At 32.4% G+C, this 15,842-nt stretch overlaps 1 protein-coding gene across 2 annotated transcripts in view; it reads right to left on the bottom strand.

Annotated features, from left to right (window-relative positions):
* The window catches only part of NBEA (neurobeachin), a 752,078-nt gene that overhangs the window by 607,432 nt on the left and 128,804 nt on the right, over nucleotides 1-15,842 (bottom strand). For both annotated transcript variants that reach the window (XM_025364271.1, XM_025364273.1), the window contains exons 9-10: nucleotides 11,515-11,712; nucleotides 10,768-10,901 (exon numbers count right to left, since the gene is read on the bottom strand). In XM_025364271.1, the coding sequence (XP_025220056.1) occupies nucleotides 10,768-10,901; nucleotides 11,515-11,712 (332 nt within the window). The remainder of the gene's footprint in view (nucleotides 1-10,767; nucleotides 10,902-11,514; nucleotides 11,713-15,842) is intronic.

Raw genomic sequence — 15,842 nt, 5'->3', positions numbered from 1 at the left:
TTTCTCAAATGCCTCACACATACTATCATTCCTGCCATATTTGCTACTTGCAAAATGGAGGTAAGCATTTAAAAAAAAAAAAGCTTGCCCATCTTGAGAGTTATTAATAAATATTTAGATTGAATTTGTTTCTATGAAAAAAAGTTCAAAAAATAATATACATATTTTATGAAGATAGTTAAATAAATCCATTAACAAAAGCTGTCATATAATATTTAACACCCAGATTCAAAGTACCTTGCCCATTAATAAAGACATTGCAAAGGAATTGTCTCAAGGAGATCAACTTCAACAATATTTTCACCACAAATACCACAGAAAATGCCAAGATAGAATTCAAAAACAATAGCTAGGCTTTGTACAAAAATTAGGCTCTAATAGGCAGATACTCGTAACCCTGATGAGATACACAGCCACCAGAAAAATAGGAATCCTGCTACTCCTCCGTGAATTACTGAGGGCGAGGCACGTGAAACTTCCCTCTAGGCCTTCCAGCAGCAAGCCATACTACAAAACATTTATGTATACATATTTCATTCGATGTTTTAAATCATAAAGTAATTGTGTTAAGGCAAACTTTTTAGAGGTATAAAAAGCCCTACTGATAAACTTGGGATGATGAATGCCAGCATCTTTGGTCTGACATTGGATCCTCATTAAAGTTCCACCAAGACTTGCTGGAAGGGATCATACCTGGTCCTATTCACTACTGCATAAGATACCAAAGGTACCAAGTCCTGTATCCCATTTCCAACTATAAAAATATTTGGCAGCAAATAAAAGTATGTGTCTCATACCTGACTTCCACATTGATTTCACAGGAACCAATTAGTGTAAACTTTTTACCCTGTGCTTCCTAATAGTACTCATCTACTAGAACTCCTTATGTTCCTAAACCTATTTAAGTCTGGTCTTCAACTATGTTAAGGATGTGCTACCTAGTGTACTTGGCTGAGTTACAAGGGGTACATGCCAGATACCCAAACTGCTGAGTCAGCTTTACCACCCCAAAGGACAATATATGCCCTCCTCTCCCTGGCAAAAATATTTTCTTCTTCCAACCGAGCCTTATCGTGACCTGCCCTCCAATTTCAGCTTGGACTTCCTGATAAAGAATATCTAGAAATTACATAATTAAAGGCAGAGGTTTTGCTCATAATCTCTTGGTCAGAGGAGATATCAACCTTCTTTTTCTATCAGATAAGTAAGATCCCACTCAAGTCCCTGACTACTATCCTCAATAAAGTTATGTCAAAATGATCCTGCAAAGGACTTCCATGTTTCTAAATGCTGGATCTATTAATAGGCACCCATAGGCCACCAAAGGAGAGATCCTCAATATCAGTTGAAATAATATGTATGACAGTTGTACTAGGAGGGACAAAAGTTACCTGCATGTTCTAGATATGGAACTAAACAATTTTTAAAATTTTATATGGTACCTGACCCCTACACTCTCTTGAGAAAATAATTTGAAGGTGCCATCTCAGCATCAGGCAACGATTGAAAAGGGAGAATTGTGTTGTTCTAAAAACTACACAGTGGAGAAAGAAACAAGCATCTGTACCCATAATTTAGAAATGGGTAATATTACTATTATAATGATCTACTACTACTATTTCTTTAGTATGGGTACCCATACTATAGAAAATTTATCATTCAAGCCATGCAGTATGTCTTGACTCTTCCTGTAGAAAAAGTATAAAACGACCATGAATTAAGTGAAAATAAATAGTTGCAAAAGGGTTCCCATCCCATGAGAGAAGTAAAAGTTTAGGGAAAGTTTTAGAATAGGTTAATAGTGAGGGACCTAACCTACTTTCTAGATAAAATATAACAAACATGATGGACTATTTTCTATTATTTCTATGTAGCTTAATAAATGATTTTATTCTAACCAGCAAATGAGGAATATGTGCTTTCTTAGGTAAAAAGATACCATCCATGCATTCTATATGGGACAAAATAGCCACATTTTTATTAGTATACTATCCACACATTTATTAGTAGTATACTAAGAAAAAAACTGCCAAACTACAGCAGACCAAAACTTGAGACCTATATTCTTTACCACTGAGTTTTAAATAAAATACTTTCTCTTTAAAGCTTACATTGTTGGATTCTGGTTTATTGAATGAATATGTATGTTTCTATCTTTTAACAGTTAATGGTATCTCCAGGTTATGTAACTTGTTACTTTATATTAACAGTTGTTTTATGGTTCTATTCCCATTCTCTTATTTTCTGTATTTTTGTAACCATTACATTTTTAATTTTTACTTTCTCCAGTAAATCCAAAAGAAGGCACATATACTGTTTTTAATTCAATGAGAAGTTATCAGAAGGAATTAGAAAAACATTCTTTATTGTTTCCCACACCTGATTTTGTAACAGAATATTCTACAATGCCTGGCAAAAATATAGACTTTGGCCATCATCTCTAAATTCTGATAGTATTGTCTTGATGTCAGTCTTATGGTATTCTGCTATTTCATACAGGATCATTTTGCACCTTAATTTTTACCAAAATTTTCTTCTAAATTCCTACTAGTAGGTTTTTTTGTTTGTTTGTTTGTTTGTTTTGTTTTGTTTTGTTTTGTTTTTAAGACAGAATCTCGCTCTGTCACCAGGCTGGAGTGCAGTAGTGCGATCTCGGCTCACTGCAACCTCCGCCTCCCGAGTTCAAACAATCCTCCTGCCTCAGCCTTCCAAGTAGCTAGGACTACAGGCATATGCCACCACACCTGGCTAATTTTTACATTTTTAGTAGAGAGGGGGTTTCACCATGTTGGCCAGGATGCTCTTGATCTCTTGACCTCATAATCTGCCCACCTCGGCCTCCCAAAGTTTTATAAGTCTGCTTGCCTCAAGTCTTCAGGATATCAGTTTCCTTCCTGTGCACCATAATACTTTTTCATAAGTCCCATGGGAGATTGTATTATTATTCCCAATTATTGACTTTTCCATCTCAATAAGAAGATTATAAATGCTTGCCTATGGCCAGAAGACTTACATTCCACTCCCACTTCCAGGACATATATTTTACAACCAAATCCCCTCACTAAATTTGGGCTTGGTTGGTCATTCTTTGGCTAGTAGATTGAATATGACATTCATCTCATTTGACCAGAAGCTACAAGAGCAATTATACTGTTTGACTGAGATTCTTGCACTTCTCTGACACAGGAAAAACATATTCCATATCACAGCTAATCTTTCAATCTAGGACCCAGAATGAGAAGACACAGGGAACACAGCACAACCAGTTATGAACAACTAACTTCTGTTGTTTTACGAGGCTACCAGATTTTGAGGTTGTTTGTTACCATAGCTATAATTAGTAAATGCTGGATAATATAAGTTCTATACTGATAGGTTTCTCTGTGCTGATTATTAAACAAGATCTGTACAACCAGGGTATTGGCCAACAAATAATTGGTCATTTGGTATACAGATTGCCTATGGTTCTTCCTATTGTCCACTTGCATGACAGCAGACACTCCATCTCTGTTCTGAAGCTGAAAGCTGGATTTAAGCGCACAGAAACCTTCCCCTTTATTTAGCAGGTAGTAAGACTCCAAGACACCTTAAATGAGGTATTCTGTTAAATCCCCTCGCTAATTTACTGACATTATAAATCCAAGAACTGCAGAAAACCATGTTCCCAACCATACACTGTTGCTGAGGCTGTCCCTATTTGTAGCACCTTTTATTCATAAATACATGTTCTAGAATGTCCCTGCTAGAATTTTCCACTCTTTGTCCTTATTGCTATATATAGGAATTTGGGTTTGGAAAGACTATCAAGAAATGTGACTAGAAGAGAGAAGTAAGCATGACCAAATCAGATGCTGACTTTGTTCTGAGGCAACAGGAAACCAATGAATGACCACAGATGTAAATAATTAGATTTGTATTTTAGAAAGATAACTCTTCTAGCCATTGAAAATTACTGGAAAAGGGCAACAGCAATTACTGGATATATACTAGCTGAAGTAATTAATAATGGGAACCTAAACTAAGGGAGTAGCAATATGGATGGAGAGGAAAGGGTAGCTTTGTGAGGTATTTAAGGAATAATATCAATAGCTTATCATGATAGATTGTATGTGACAAATATAGGAACAGCTAATATTTTAATTATTCAAAGGGAGGAAAGTAACTGATGAGTTCTCTTGGGGTTCTAATTTAAGAGACTACCTGGAGACAATGTTCCTCAGTGACATTAGAAAATCAAAAGCAATAGAAATTGGGTAGAGAAGAAGTTTCTGAATTTTTATGTGAGTCATGTTAAGTTTGAGATATTTTCCACATGGAAATATGGCACCAATGGTTTATGTGTATAAGCCTAAATTGAAGGCAAGCTAGAGATAAAGCACTGGAAGTTACCAGCCTAGGTAACAAGACTGTGAACTTAAAAATTTGAGTAGAATTAGAAATAAAAACCAATAAAATTATAATACTAAATTAACTAGAATCTCTTTAGTATGCTTTACTAAATCTTTTCTTGAAAATTTCATTCATTATGTGTTATGGTCATCACATCTCACCCCTGGATGGAAAAAGAAGAGGGTTTAAACACTTGTGACAATCAGTATTATAGCTACATTCTGTTAAAAGTATTCTGGGTTTCTGAGGATGAATTATGGCATGTGGCAATATTCTTTACAAAGGCAAATAATATTCATTTTAATTTTAGAACTGATACCATTATACCTGCATGCATGACTGTCATAAAATCAAAATAAATGAAGGAAGGTAATGTAAGACAGTTAAAAGAAATGAAATCTATGGCATGAGTAAAATAACAATACTCCTGTTAGAAGATAAGAGTGAAAAATTAAAGAAAACAAAAAGTGGAAATGCAAACTAGAAGAAAATTAAGGCAACAAATTTACTGAAGATGTGTCCATGGTCACCAGAATTTCTGCAAAGAATAATTTGTAGTTAACCTTATTGCCAAAAAGGTGCCTTTTTTCCACAGCAAGAGAGAGGTAGTGAAGGGTCAAAGATAAAGCAGAAACCTTGTAATAAGACAAAGAAAAATTTACAGAGAAAAATTAAGTGCTGAAAACTAAACAACATAAAGTAGTATTAAAAGTGGCTTTTGCTAAATTTAAAAAGAAGAAAAATCTATTTGAAAATTAAATGTAATGTTTCCTAATGTTTCAGACAGAATATTTAATGTATTTTACTTTTTACTACTTACAAATTAATTTGCATAGTGAATTCAATACATATTTCATTTTACTCTGCTTAAATCTCACTAACCAAATTACTTCATTTTTCTCCTCTAATAGTAGTAGTGTAAGTACATCAAATGCATTTTTTGTGTCTATTTATCACTTCAAAAATGTTTTCAGTACCAATTTAGCAATTTTTAAAGGCAAACAAAGAAATATGAATCTTAAGACATGTCAGTGGTACATTCTTTCTGAAAAATCTAAACTAAATATAACTGCATAAACGATAGACTAATAAAAATATTTTAAATGCTTTTGGAAACTAAATTACTAATTATATTCTATATAGAAGAACAACCACTTCCATAAGAGAAACAATTATTATAAACACATACTTATTTTAATTCTTTTCCCTATTAAAAGCAATTACATATTATCTTTAAGTCAGACTAAGTTGGATTAAGAATATGTAATTAAATTTTAACACTATATAACAGACACTTTTTCTGAATTAAAAATTAGGAAACATGGTCAGATAAAGGATTTTCATGTCACTTTTAAGTGTATGAGGAAATCTGGCTAAGGCAGTTAGACACTGAAATATTTAAATTTTCCAGATAATTCTGTTGCTTTACATATTACAATAGTACTAATCAGAATATTAGAATGAAATATTTAATTATTAAGATGTTGCTTAATTATTAAAGTGGCTGTAAAATTCAAGGTAATTACTGGAATAACTGATTAATTAGCAAGATAATATTAAGAAATAAATTGTGATTTAAGTTCACTAAACAAACTAATGAGTCATAAATATTCACATTACAAGAGGACTGTTCATATGATAGGACTGTTGACATAAATGCTTTATAGGATTCTCTGAACACTTTTATATCTTACGTTCCATCATTTTAGCAAACAAACTGTATTTATTGTAATTTTAAAAAATGCTTTTCCCAGAAAAATATTCATATACTTAAGATAATTTATCACTTGAAATTTCTTTATAAAAATTATCATAGTTTATAATAACATTAAAAATAAGTTTAATAACTAAAAAGCTGTATCTAACCAACAGACTAGTACTCATGGAAAAAAGTAAAAAGAGAACTCATTAAGTGCCAACTATGTACCAGACGCTATGACAGATATTTTGCATGTCTTATTTTAATTCATACTACAATCAGATAAAGTTGGCACTTATTAAAATCATTCCACAGCTGGCAAAAGTGATTCTCAGAGTGGTCCACAGTGGTTTAGAGTAAGGGCTCTAGAGTCAGGCTTTCAGGACTAGGACCCTGGTCCTGCCACTTACGTCTCTGTGATCTTGAACAAATCATTCAATTTTTCTCTTCTTCACCAGCAAATAATTAGATTAAAATGCATGACTGACAGAATCCAAATATACAGAGATAAAAAACAAAACAGTGGCCATCAGGAGAAAGGGCAGCAGGGCTTGGAAGTGGGGAGATGTAGGTTAGAGGAAATAAAGTACCAGATATGTAGGATGAACAAGTACATCTAATGCACAACACGAGGACTGTAGGTAACAGAATTATACTTTGTATGTGATTCATAATAAGTAGGTTTTAGCTGCTTCCCTCCCCCCAAAAATAGGTAACTATGTGAGATGACAGACGTTAATTTGCTTCACTATAGTAACCTTTTTACTATCTGTTTGTATCCCATAACATCATGCTGTATACCTTAAACATACACAATAAAACTTTTTTTTTAAAAAAAGTGACTAGCACACAGTAAGTATTCAATAAATGCCACGTACCACTACTACAAACCCATGAATATCCCATCACCTAACATGAGACACTATAAAACAGGACAGGGATTTGAGTCTAAATTTGTCTTCCACCAAAAGAACACTTATGCAATATATCACATTGCTCTCTAATGAAACTATCTCTTGGTGTATTTTTAATTGTTTGATATACAAAACTCAATTCATACCTTGTTCTAGAAAACATAAATTGTTTTCAAAGCAAAGCTGTCTTAGGTCACACGATGAGGAAGGTTTTATTTTGTATCACCTACATAATTACCCATGTTCTTAAAAAAATAGTTCAACGTAAGAATATGTACTCAATAAGATGTATGTACTCAGTAATATGTACTCAATAAGATGTATGTACTCAATAATACGTACTCAACAAGAATAGTATGTACTCAGTCTACATAATCATCCAACTCAAAGGAAAATAAAGTTTCTGTTTAATTTGTTGAGTCATTCTAGACACAAGATACAAAAGCTATGTTACTTCAGAGTTTGAGTTATGCTCAAAAAATTAATCACATACACAAAGTTGCACTAGTAACAAATACTAAATTCAAGACTTGAACCCAAGTTTGTCTGACTTGAATGTCCATATATATAATAACTATAAGAAGTGGCCTTCATAATTTAAAAAGTCACAAAAATTATCCAGCAAAAATAAATTCATCTTTGAAGACTCTAGAAAATGAAATTATTGCTTCAATAATTTGGGGTGGTTTTTTGATACAGAGTCTCGCTCTGTTACCCAGGCTGAAGAGCAGTGGTGCGATCACAGCTGATGGCAACCTCCACCTCCTGGGCTCAAGTGATCCTCCTACCTCAGCCTCCCCAATAGCTGGGGCTACAGGCACATGCCACCATGCCCGGCTAATTTTTTCTATTTTTTTGTAGAGATGGAGTTTTGTCATGTTGTCTAGGCTGGTCTTAAAATTCTGGACTCAAACAATCTACCGGTCTCAGCCTCCCAAAGTGTTGGGATTACAGGCGTAAGCCACCACCCCCAGCCAATAATTTTTAAAAATTCTAAATCCCCTATATGAAGTAAAAACTCATCAAAGTTGATAAAAACAGTGTAGTAGTGCCAACAGAGGTAAGGCTTAAGAAACACTGAAAATTTTCATTAAAAGGCACTACTTAGCAGAGAAAAGTATGTGGAAGATAAAATGCTTCAGCTTGAAACACAGAGGGCAGAGAAGTAACTTATATGTGAGCTTAGCTCCATTTCTCAAAAAAGCAATTAAAAATTAGACAGTATTGCAACTTTCAGTCATCTCTTTACTATGCAATCAGACTTCCAAAAAGGAGTATATTAAATTTTTTCTGGAAGAGTTAAAAACTTCAAATTGATTATCCTTGATCTAGAACAATTTATTATTGACTAACAATAAGATGATAAATCCTTTTTCAAGGTCCCAATCATCTATACGAACTGATGATATAGCCATAAAACATAAAATTCTATAACCCCTGCACAGTCATGAATCTGTATTTTTCAAATAGAGGGAGAAATCCCACTTAACAGCTTCCAAAATCAAAGACTATTTCACCGATGCAAATAGTTTTCTATAATGGTTCCCTATAAAACATTAAATAACAAAAGACTGCATTACTGATCCACACAACTGTCCGTACCAAAGAGCAAATCTCAGATATTTAGGATACTGAAATAATTAATGAAAAAGTAATAGATAAGAATTCAAAATAGCACATAACTAAATCACAGGGTGGCCTGGAATTGAGTATGTATTATATTTAAAGAGGAGAGTGGTATCTTTCTTGTTATGTTTTCTATTGGCAAACTATAAACAGGGCCAGGCATAGTGGCTCATGCTTGTAATCCCAGCACTTTGGGAGGCCAAGGCAGGTGACTCACTTGAGGTCAGGAGTTCAAGACCAGCCTGGCCAACATGGTGAAACTCTGTCTACTAAAAACACAAAAATTAGCTGGGCATGGTGGCAGGCGCCTGTAATCCCAGCTACTCGAGAGGCTGAGGCAAGAGAATTGCTTGAATCTGGGAAGCGGAGGTTGCAGTGAGCCAAGAGATCGCACCACTGCAGTCCAGCCTGGGCAACAGAGCAAGACTACATCTCAAATAAATAAATAAACAAACAAACTAAAGACATAATAGACATCACTGAAAAGGTTGGAATTAGTTGATATAGGGAGATATTAGGATGAATGATATAAAAGAACTAAAATCAAAATGAAAATAGGTATGCTGACTCCTCACACTATCTTTTATCTCCATGATGAAATAAATACAAGTTAAATACCAAGATGTAATATAAAAATTAAATGAGTTTTGAAGAAAGACGGTAAAAATAAACATGCATCTTGGATGAATGAACCAGATAACCTATTACATATGGTTTTAGCAGTAAGATTTTATAATATATGTATTTCATATTATTTCATAAGAAATATTTAAATTATACATGGATTTTTCTAGCGGCTACTTCATCTCCCACTTCTTTTCACAGTACTGACTAGATTTTAAATTACTGATCATAATGTGTCCTAGTTCACTGAGATGATAAATAGCAAAACATTTTGAATTTAAATAAAGGACTGAAATTTAAAGTTTGATTTTTCCACTAAGCTGAGCTGCCTTCCAATTAGATTATTTAAGATCTACAAGCAAAACAGTATCACAGTAGGACACAACCTCAGGATTCTTTTTCACTTCAAAGCTTTTTACTTTCAAAACTCCAACCTTTACACTATATTGATATAAAAGAAAGCAAGACCCATAGATGGGAAGTGAATGTTATAAATGTACAAATCTCATATCTATATTTAGATTTATACTTTACATAAAGTTGTTCCCAAAAGAGAAATAACATTATTAGAAATACTAAAATGGAATTTCATTATAGGTAATTTAGATAATAATTATGAGAAAAAGTATTTCATTGTACCTTAAATTTTTCCCACATCTTCTAGATTCACCATCAATTCAAAATTAGATAACCCATGAAGGAGCTCATCTATATGTATATATACTAATGAAGCACTATAGTGTTACTTTTGGAATAAAATTAACGCTTATCTATATAACTTGCCCATTAAAATCCCCAAGCAGGGCAATGTGTATAGTCAAAATAACTACTACAATTCATTTTTAAATTCTTTTATGTATAATTCTAAGCTATAACATTAAATTAGAGTCTGGCACATGATTTTTTTTAAATAAAAGAGAAACTATAAAAATGCACATGAAATCACACTCATTAGAAGAGATTTAACTTTTTACATAAACATGGATTTGCCACTGGTTAGATTTAAGTCCTCAAACATAAACTATATATAAATAAGGGATGATGCCAATTAATATTATGCTAGACTTATGCCATGACAAAAGCATTATAAAATAGTATCACTTTTTAAGACATAAATTATGTAATTGCTAATAAATATTATTCTTTTGAATAACTTTACCCTAGTAATTTTCTTCAACCTGACAGGGTTTCATGGTCAATTCAATCCATGAGTATATGCAAATGATAAGGTCAGGATTAATATTTTTCCCTCAACTACATAATCACTATGCTATCTTGGTAAGAATTTGCTATTTATTATCAAGAAAGGCATTCCTTTATGATATAACAACCTAAATGTCAGGGTTTTCTTTACTTATTGTATAAATATCTATCTCCATTATTTCCAAAAAATTTTTATTAGTACTTTAAGGGCAGAACCCAAATACCATAATACATTTATACAGCACCGAGTATATCATGCATAGTCTAAGTGTGTATAAAATATCAGCAATTGTGCATGCAAAGAAAACTTACCAGACAGTTGTTTCTACTTGACTGTCGTTGAGCTGCCGATTATCCAATTGGGCAAAAAGTGGAAAAAGCACTTGAATCCCTCCAATTGAATGAATTGCACTATGAATTGAATGTGTTACTATTGCCTTCACATCCTATGTCCAAAAACAAAAATGTGTATTAAACTTCTATAGAACAATTTTCATCACTATTTCCTTGTTCCAAGTACCTTTATAACGGAATTAAATAACATAGTTGGACATTTTTAAGCCTTCAATTATAATTGCTATATACATATAAGACAAAAAAGTGAATACCTTTGCTAATCACTTTTAAATTTCAAATCTTAGGTTGAGACATTTTTATACTAAAAATATGAAGTTAAAATCAAACGTTATTTTAAAATCAGAAATACTATTGATGGATTTAAGACAAGTAATTTTATTGTTAGAGAATATTAGTAATACATTCTTAAAGCAAAGTATGTTTTTATATCTAACAATTAACTTATTCAGTTAATTGATTTAATTTCAAAGGCTATATAACATATAATAGATATGGCAGATTTCCTACTAAGGAGACAAAGCCAGGGTAGAGTATATTGCTACAGAAAAGAGAGACATTCTTTAAAGTTTCACTTAAAAGATCTGCAAAAGCCAAAAAGAAACAAAAAATCATAGATTTACAGATGAGCAATGTTTGACATATAAAATAAAGTTACTGTCAAATTCTAACAAGAACATGAAAACAAAGCCACAATTCACACACCTGAAGCATTAGAGCATGTGGGGAATGCACAAAAATTGATGCATTCTCTTTTGGTGATGATTCCAGGCAGAGTTGAGCATCAGTGGCCTTAGCATTATATGTAAAGGCAATGCTACTTGCAAGTTTTCCATCATATAAAACCTGTTTATGATGTTCTGCCAAATGAATATCACTCTCAGATTTAAACTTGAAGGTACTCTGAAAAAATAAAACTAAGGTAAACACTCTTTAAAAGCAATAATTAAACTCAAAAGTTTTAAAACAGAGAAACATTTACAATAATAAACTATTTGTGCACCTTTCACGTGTCAGGGACTATTCAGTGGTGTTTCTTACTTTGTTATTGTCACTTTAATTCAGTGAGAGCTAAGTTTTATTATGGCAATAAAGATGCTCAGATCTTCATTTTCTAATTTAAAGTTTTTCATTACTGGCAAAATCATTTCATTAGAAAAAAATATCAAACCTGATATTATATATAAATAGAATTTTACTTGACTACATCATAGCATAAGTTTAATTTTTCTTGTTAACACTTTAAAAAGTATTTACGTAAATAAACAGTGCCTGGCACATGAATAACTTACAGAGAAAAATGACCATCATTTTAGGCTATAAAAAGTTAATATGCAAAAATATTCCTATCCTTACTAAAAAGCAAATCAACCTATGAAATACCAATGACACTCAATAATAATGTCACAATATACATACTAAACTCAGAAAAGAAGTTCATTAAAACATGTTATTACTTTCTATGAAAGATAAAAACTAAACATATGCCATCTGTAACAAGAAAGGTATTGTTATACGTGGTTAAAATTGCTCTACAGATATGAATCTAATAATGATAAATAATATTTAACCTTTGCAATAATCACATATCAGTATTACTATTAATTTCAACTTACAATTATGAAAATTGAATGTTACAGAAATTAAGATGTAGAAGGGACCAGCACATAATTCTAAGTCTTCTGATTTATAGTCCATATTCAATGTATCGATAGTGAAATCATCTTAAAATCCTGACTCTGCCACTAACTATCTTTTTCATGCTGAGGAAATCATTTAGCTGATGTGCCTCCAATTTTCTTACTCTAATGTTATAATAAGGTTAAATCAAATGTCCCAAACTCAAGTTCTTATGGGAGGCGCACAGATATGCATAAATGAACTGGGCCAGATGGGAACTTCCTCAAACTGGAGAATATTTGTTCTTTCTAAAAGTGGCCCCTAAGTCAGTTGTTCAATGTTGCTAGTTCTTCTATATTTTTCAAGAGAAACATGAAATCTGAATTTTTATCTAAAATCACTATATTTTAAAATCTAATTCAAACATTTTAACACTTTGCAGACCAAACATGTCAGTTTTTACTTCTGGACTAGTGTGTAGAGACTATCTAATACAAAACTGGATGCAAACCATTAACTACTAGGCATGTGCCAAGACAAGAGCAACATGAATAATTAAAAATTTGTATATGCTGTAGTCTGAAGTATTTCACTGATAATACTTTTTTTTGAATGAGGATGGTAGTGTTATCACTAGAATGCTTAAGAACTCAGCATATCTACATTAAAAAAACAGTGACTGATTTAAAACACATAAGGTATGTTGTTAAACGCTGAAATCAGCTTTCTGTGTCTGCATTTTACCACTGCTGAAACATTTGTATATCCCATTGTCTAGAACAAAACTCTTGCTTTCATTTTGTTCATACTGCTTATACCGGAATTAACAAGTTTTAATATATTCTCTTAAAAGATTTAAAATCATTTTGTGGAAATGTAAGATATCTAATAAAATCTATTTTTATTTGGCAAAACATTGGTCTTAGTTTTTCTGAGCCCATGATATATACCATACCCTATTTTGGTTTGTAGGAGGAAAACACGTTTATATAATAATTAATTAAATCTAACACTTTTAGGTTTAAAAAAGTGTGTAATGTAATATAAACATAAAATCCATTAAATAAAGATAATTTTCTTATCTTCCCTTGTTTGTAGTATTAGGTTATTTCTATGTCTTTAAATTTATATATAAAGGCGGATATGCGCAATGGCTCACACCTGTAATCTTAGCACTTTAAGAGGCCAAGGTGGGAGGATCACTTGAGGCCAGGAGTTTGAGATCAGCCTGGGCAACAAAGAGACCCCATCTCTACCTAAAAATTAAAAATCAGCCGAGTGTGGTGTCACACAGCTGTAGTCCCAGCTCTTCAGGAGGCTGAGGTGGAAGGATCACTGAGCCCAGAATTTTGAGACCACAATGAGCCATGATCATGCCACTGCACTCCACCCTGAATGACAGAGTGAGACCCTGACTCTTAAAAAAAAGTTAAAAAGAAAAAATTTTACATAAAAGTATAAGCCTTTATATAATTATCAATATTTATCGTATTATTTCTTTCAGAAGGATTTTCATAGGAAGAACTGTTATATAAAACTGTATGAACAGAATAAGATGAGAATGAGGAGTGATTGCAAATAGGCAGGTAGGATCCTTCTGGGTTGATAGAAATGTTCTAAAATTAAATTGTAGTGATGTCTACACAACTTTTTAAGTTTATAAAAAATAATCGACTTGGACACTTAACATTAATGACTCGTATGGCATGTAAATTACACTTCAATAAAACTGTTACAATTATTTTAAAAGAAGAAAAGAAGGTATGAATATATTTTGTACTAATTACACTCAAATGAGGAAAGTATGATGCATGCTTTTCAATATGGACCACTTCAGCATAACAAAGAAGGTGGGTGGAAGCAAAGCTGTACTGAGCTAAGGAAATGACTCCAAGTGGTTACTGAATCCACAGAAACAAAAGAAGAGATTCATAAATGATAAATCAGAAGATCAATATAACAAAATCTACAAACATATACTGTATCTCCTTTCTTCTCTCAGCTTCTTTAAAAGACACAATTATTTGAAGTAATAATTATGTCATGTTGGGTTTGTAACATACACAGATCTTACATATGTAAAAATAATATCACAAAAAACAGAGAAAACAAATAGAGCTATATAGAAGTAACATTTATATAATTCACTAGAATAAAATTAATATAAATCTGAGGCTGATTCCAGTAAGCTAAGATTTATAGGGTAAGCTCTAGTACAATCACTAAGGAAACGTTTTTTTAAGTGAAAAAATTATTTAAAAATTGAAAACGCTATATAAGAAAATAAGCACATAATCCAAAGAAAGCAGTAAAGAATAAAGAAAGAAATAAAAACACGAGACACACAGCTAACAAAAAGTAAAATGACAGATGGAAACCTAACTATCAATAATCACATTAAAGATGAATGAAATAACCAATCAAATCAAAAGGCGGAGATTGTCAGATTGGATAATAAAATAAGATTCAATAACATACTGTTTATAGAATATTCAAAGGTAAAAACATATTTAAAGTAAATACATGAGAAAAAATATCAAGAAACCACAAGAAAGCTGGAATGGCTGTGCTAATATCAGACAAAATAGACTTTAAAACAAGATATATTATTAGGTATTAAAAAGACATTGAATAATGATAAAAGGGCCAATCATCAGGAGGATACAGCAATCGTAAACATATGTGCACCCAACAACAGAGCGTCAAAACACATGAAGAAACAGCTGAAGAAATGAAGGGAGAAATACACAAGTAAACAATAATAGCTGGGCATTTGATTTTTTTTTTTTTTTGGTAGGTCATAGCTTCCTCCATCTTTATTTTCTGATATAGGAAAATACAAGAGTAACTTCTGTTAGCTTTAGAACTTATAAAACCATTCGCTACATAGTTTTCCATGCATAACATCTAAATCCTAGAAAGAAACACATGGTGTTAAATACAGAAAGTGCTGAAGCCCAACAGAGATTTCCTATTAGGTTCAAAATGAGGATTGAAAGCTATAAGTGAAAAGGTTTAAGGTTTAAAAAAAAATAAGAGTTCATATGAAAAAAACGGGTGGGTGTTAAAGGGAGGAGAGCCCACTTATAAGCAGTGGGAAAGGTACTTCCAGAAGTCCATGTAATTCTCAGGAAAAGGCAAATTTTGCTTATTTTTAGACAAACCATTGGAAAAAAACGGGCTAACAATCATCTCCTGTAGGAATAGTCTGGAAAGTGGAGAGGACGGCTTGAAGTGAAACAGCATAACTGGCTCCACCCAGGGTGTCATTTCACCATTAAGGGACTCGATCAGATTTCACCAAGTAGAGTTGTTACGTCACCACCAATAAAAGTCCTATGTTCTTTTGGGGAGAAATATCTGGGTATAATATTTCTACTGCCTCTAATGGTTGATTAAGATTTCAAGTCTTT

Source organism: Theropithecus gelada, chromosome 17 (assembly GCF_003255815.1).
Source record: "Theropithecus gelada isolate Dixy chromosome 17, Tgel_1.0, whole genome shotgun sequence".
In the NCBI taxonomy this organism is placed as follows: Eukaryota; Metazoa; Chordata; class Mammalia; order Primates; family Cercopithecidae; genus Theropithecus; species Theropithecus gelada.
The sequence above is the reverse complement of the archived record's forward strand: the minus strand, read 5'-3'. Positions and strand labels throughout refer to the sequence as shown.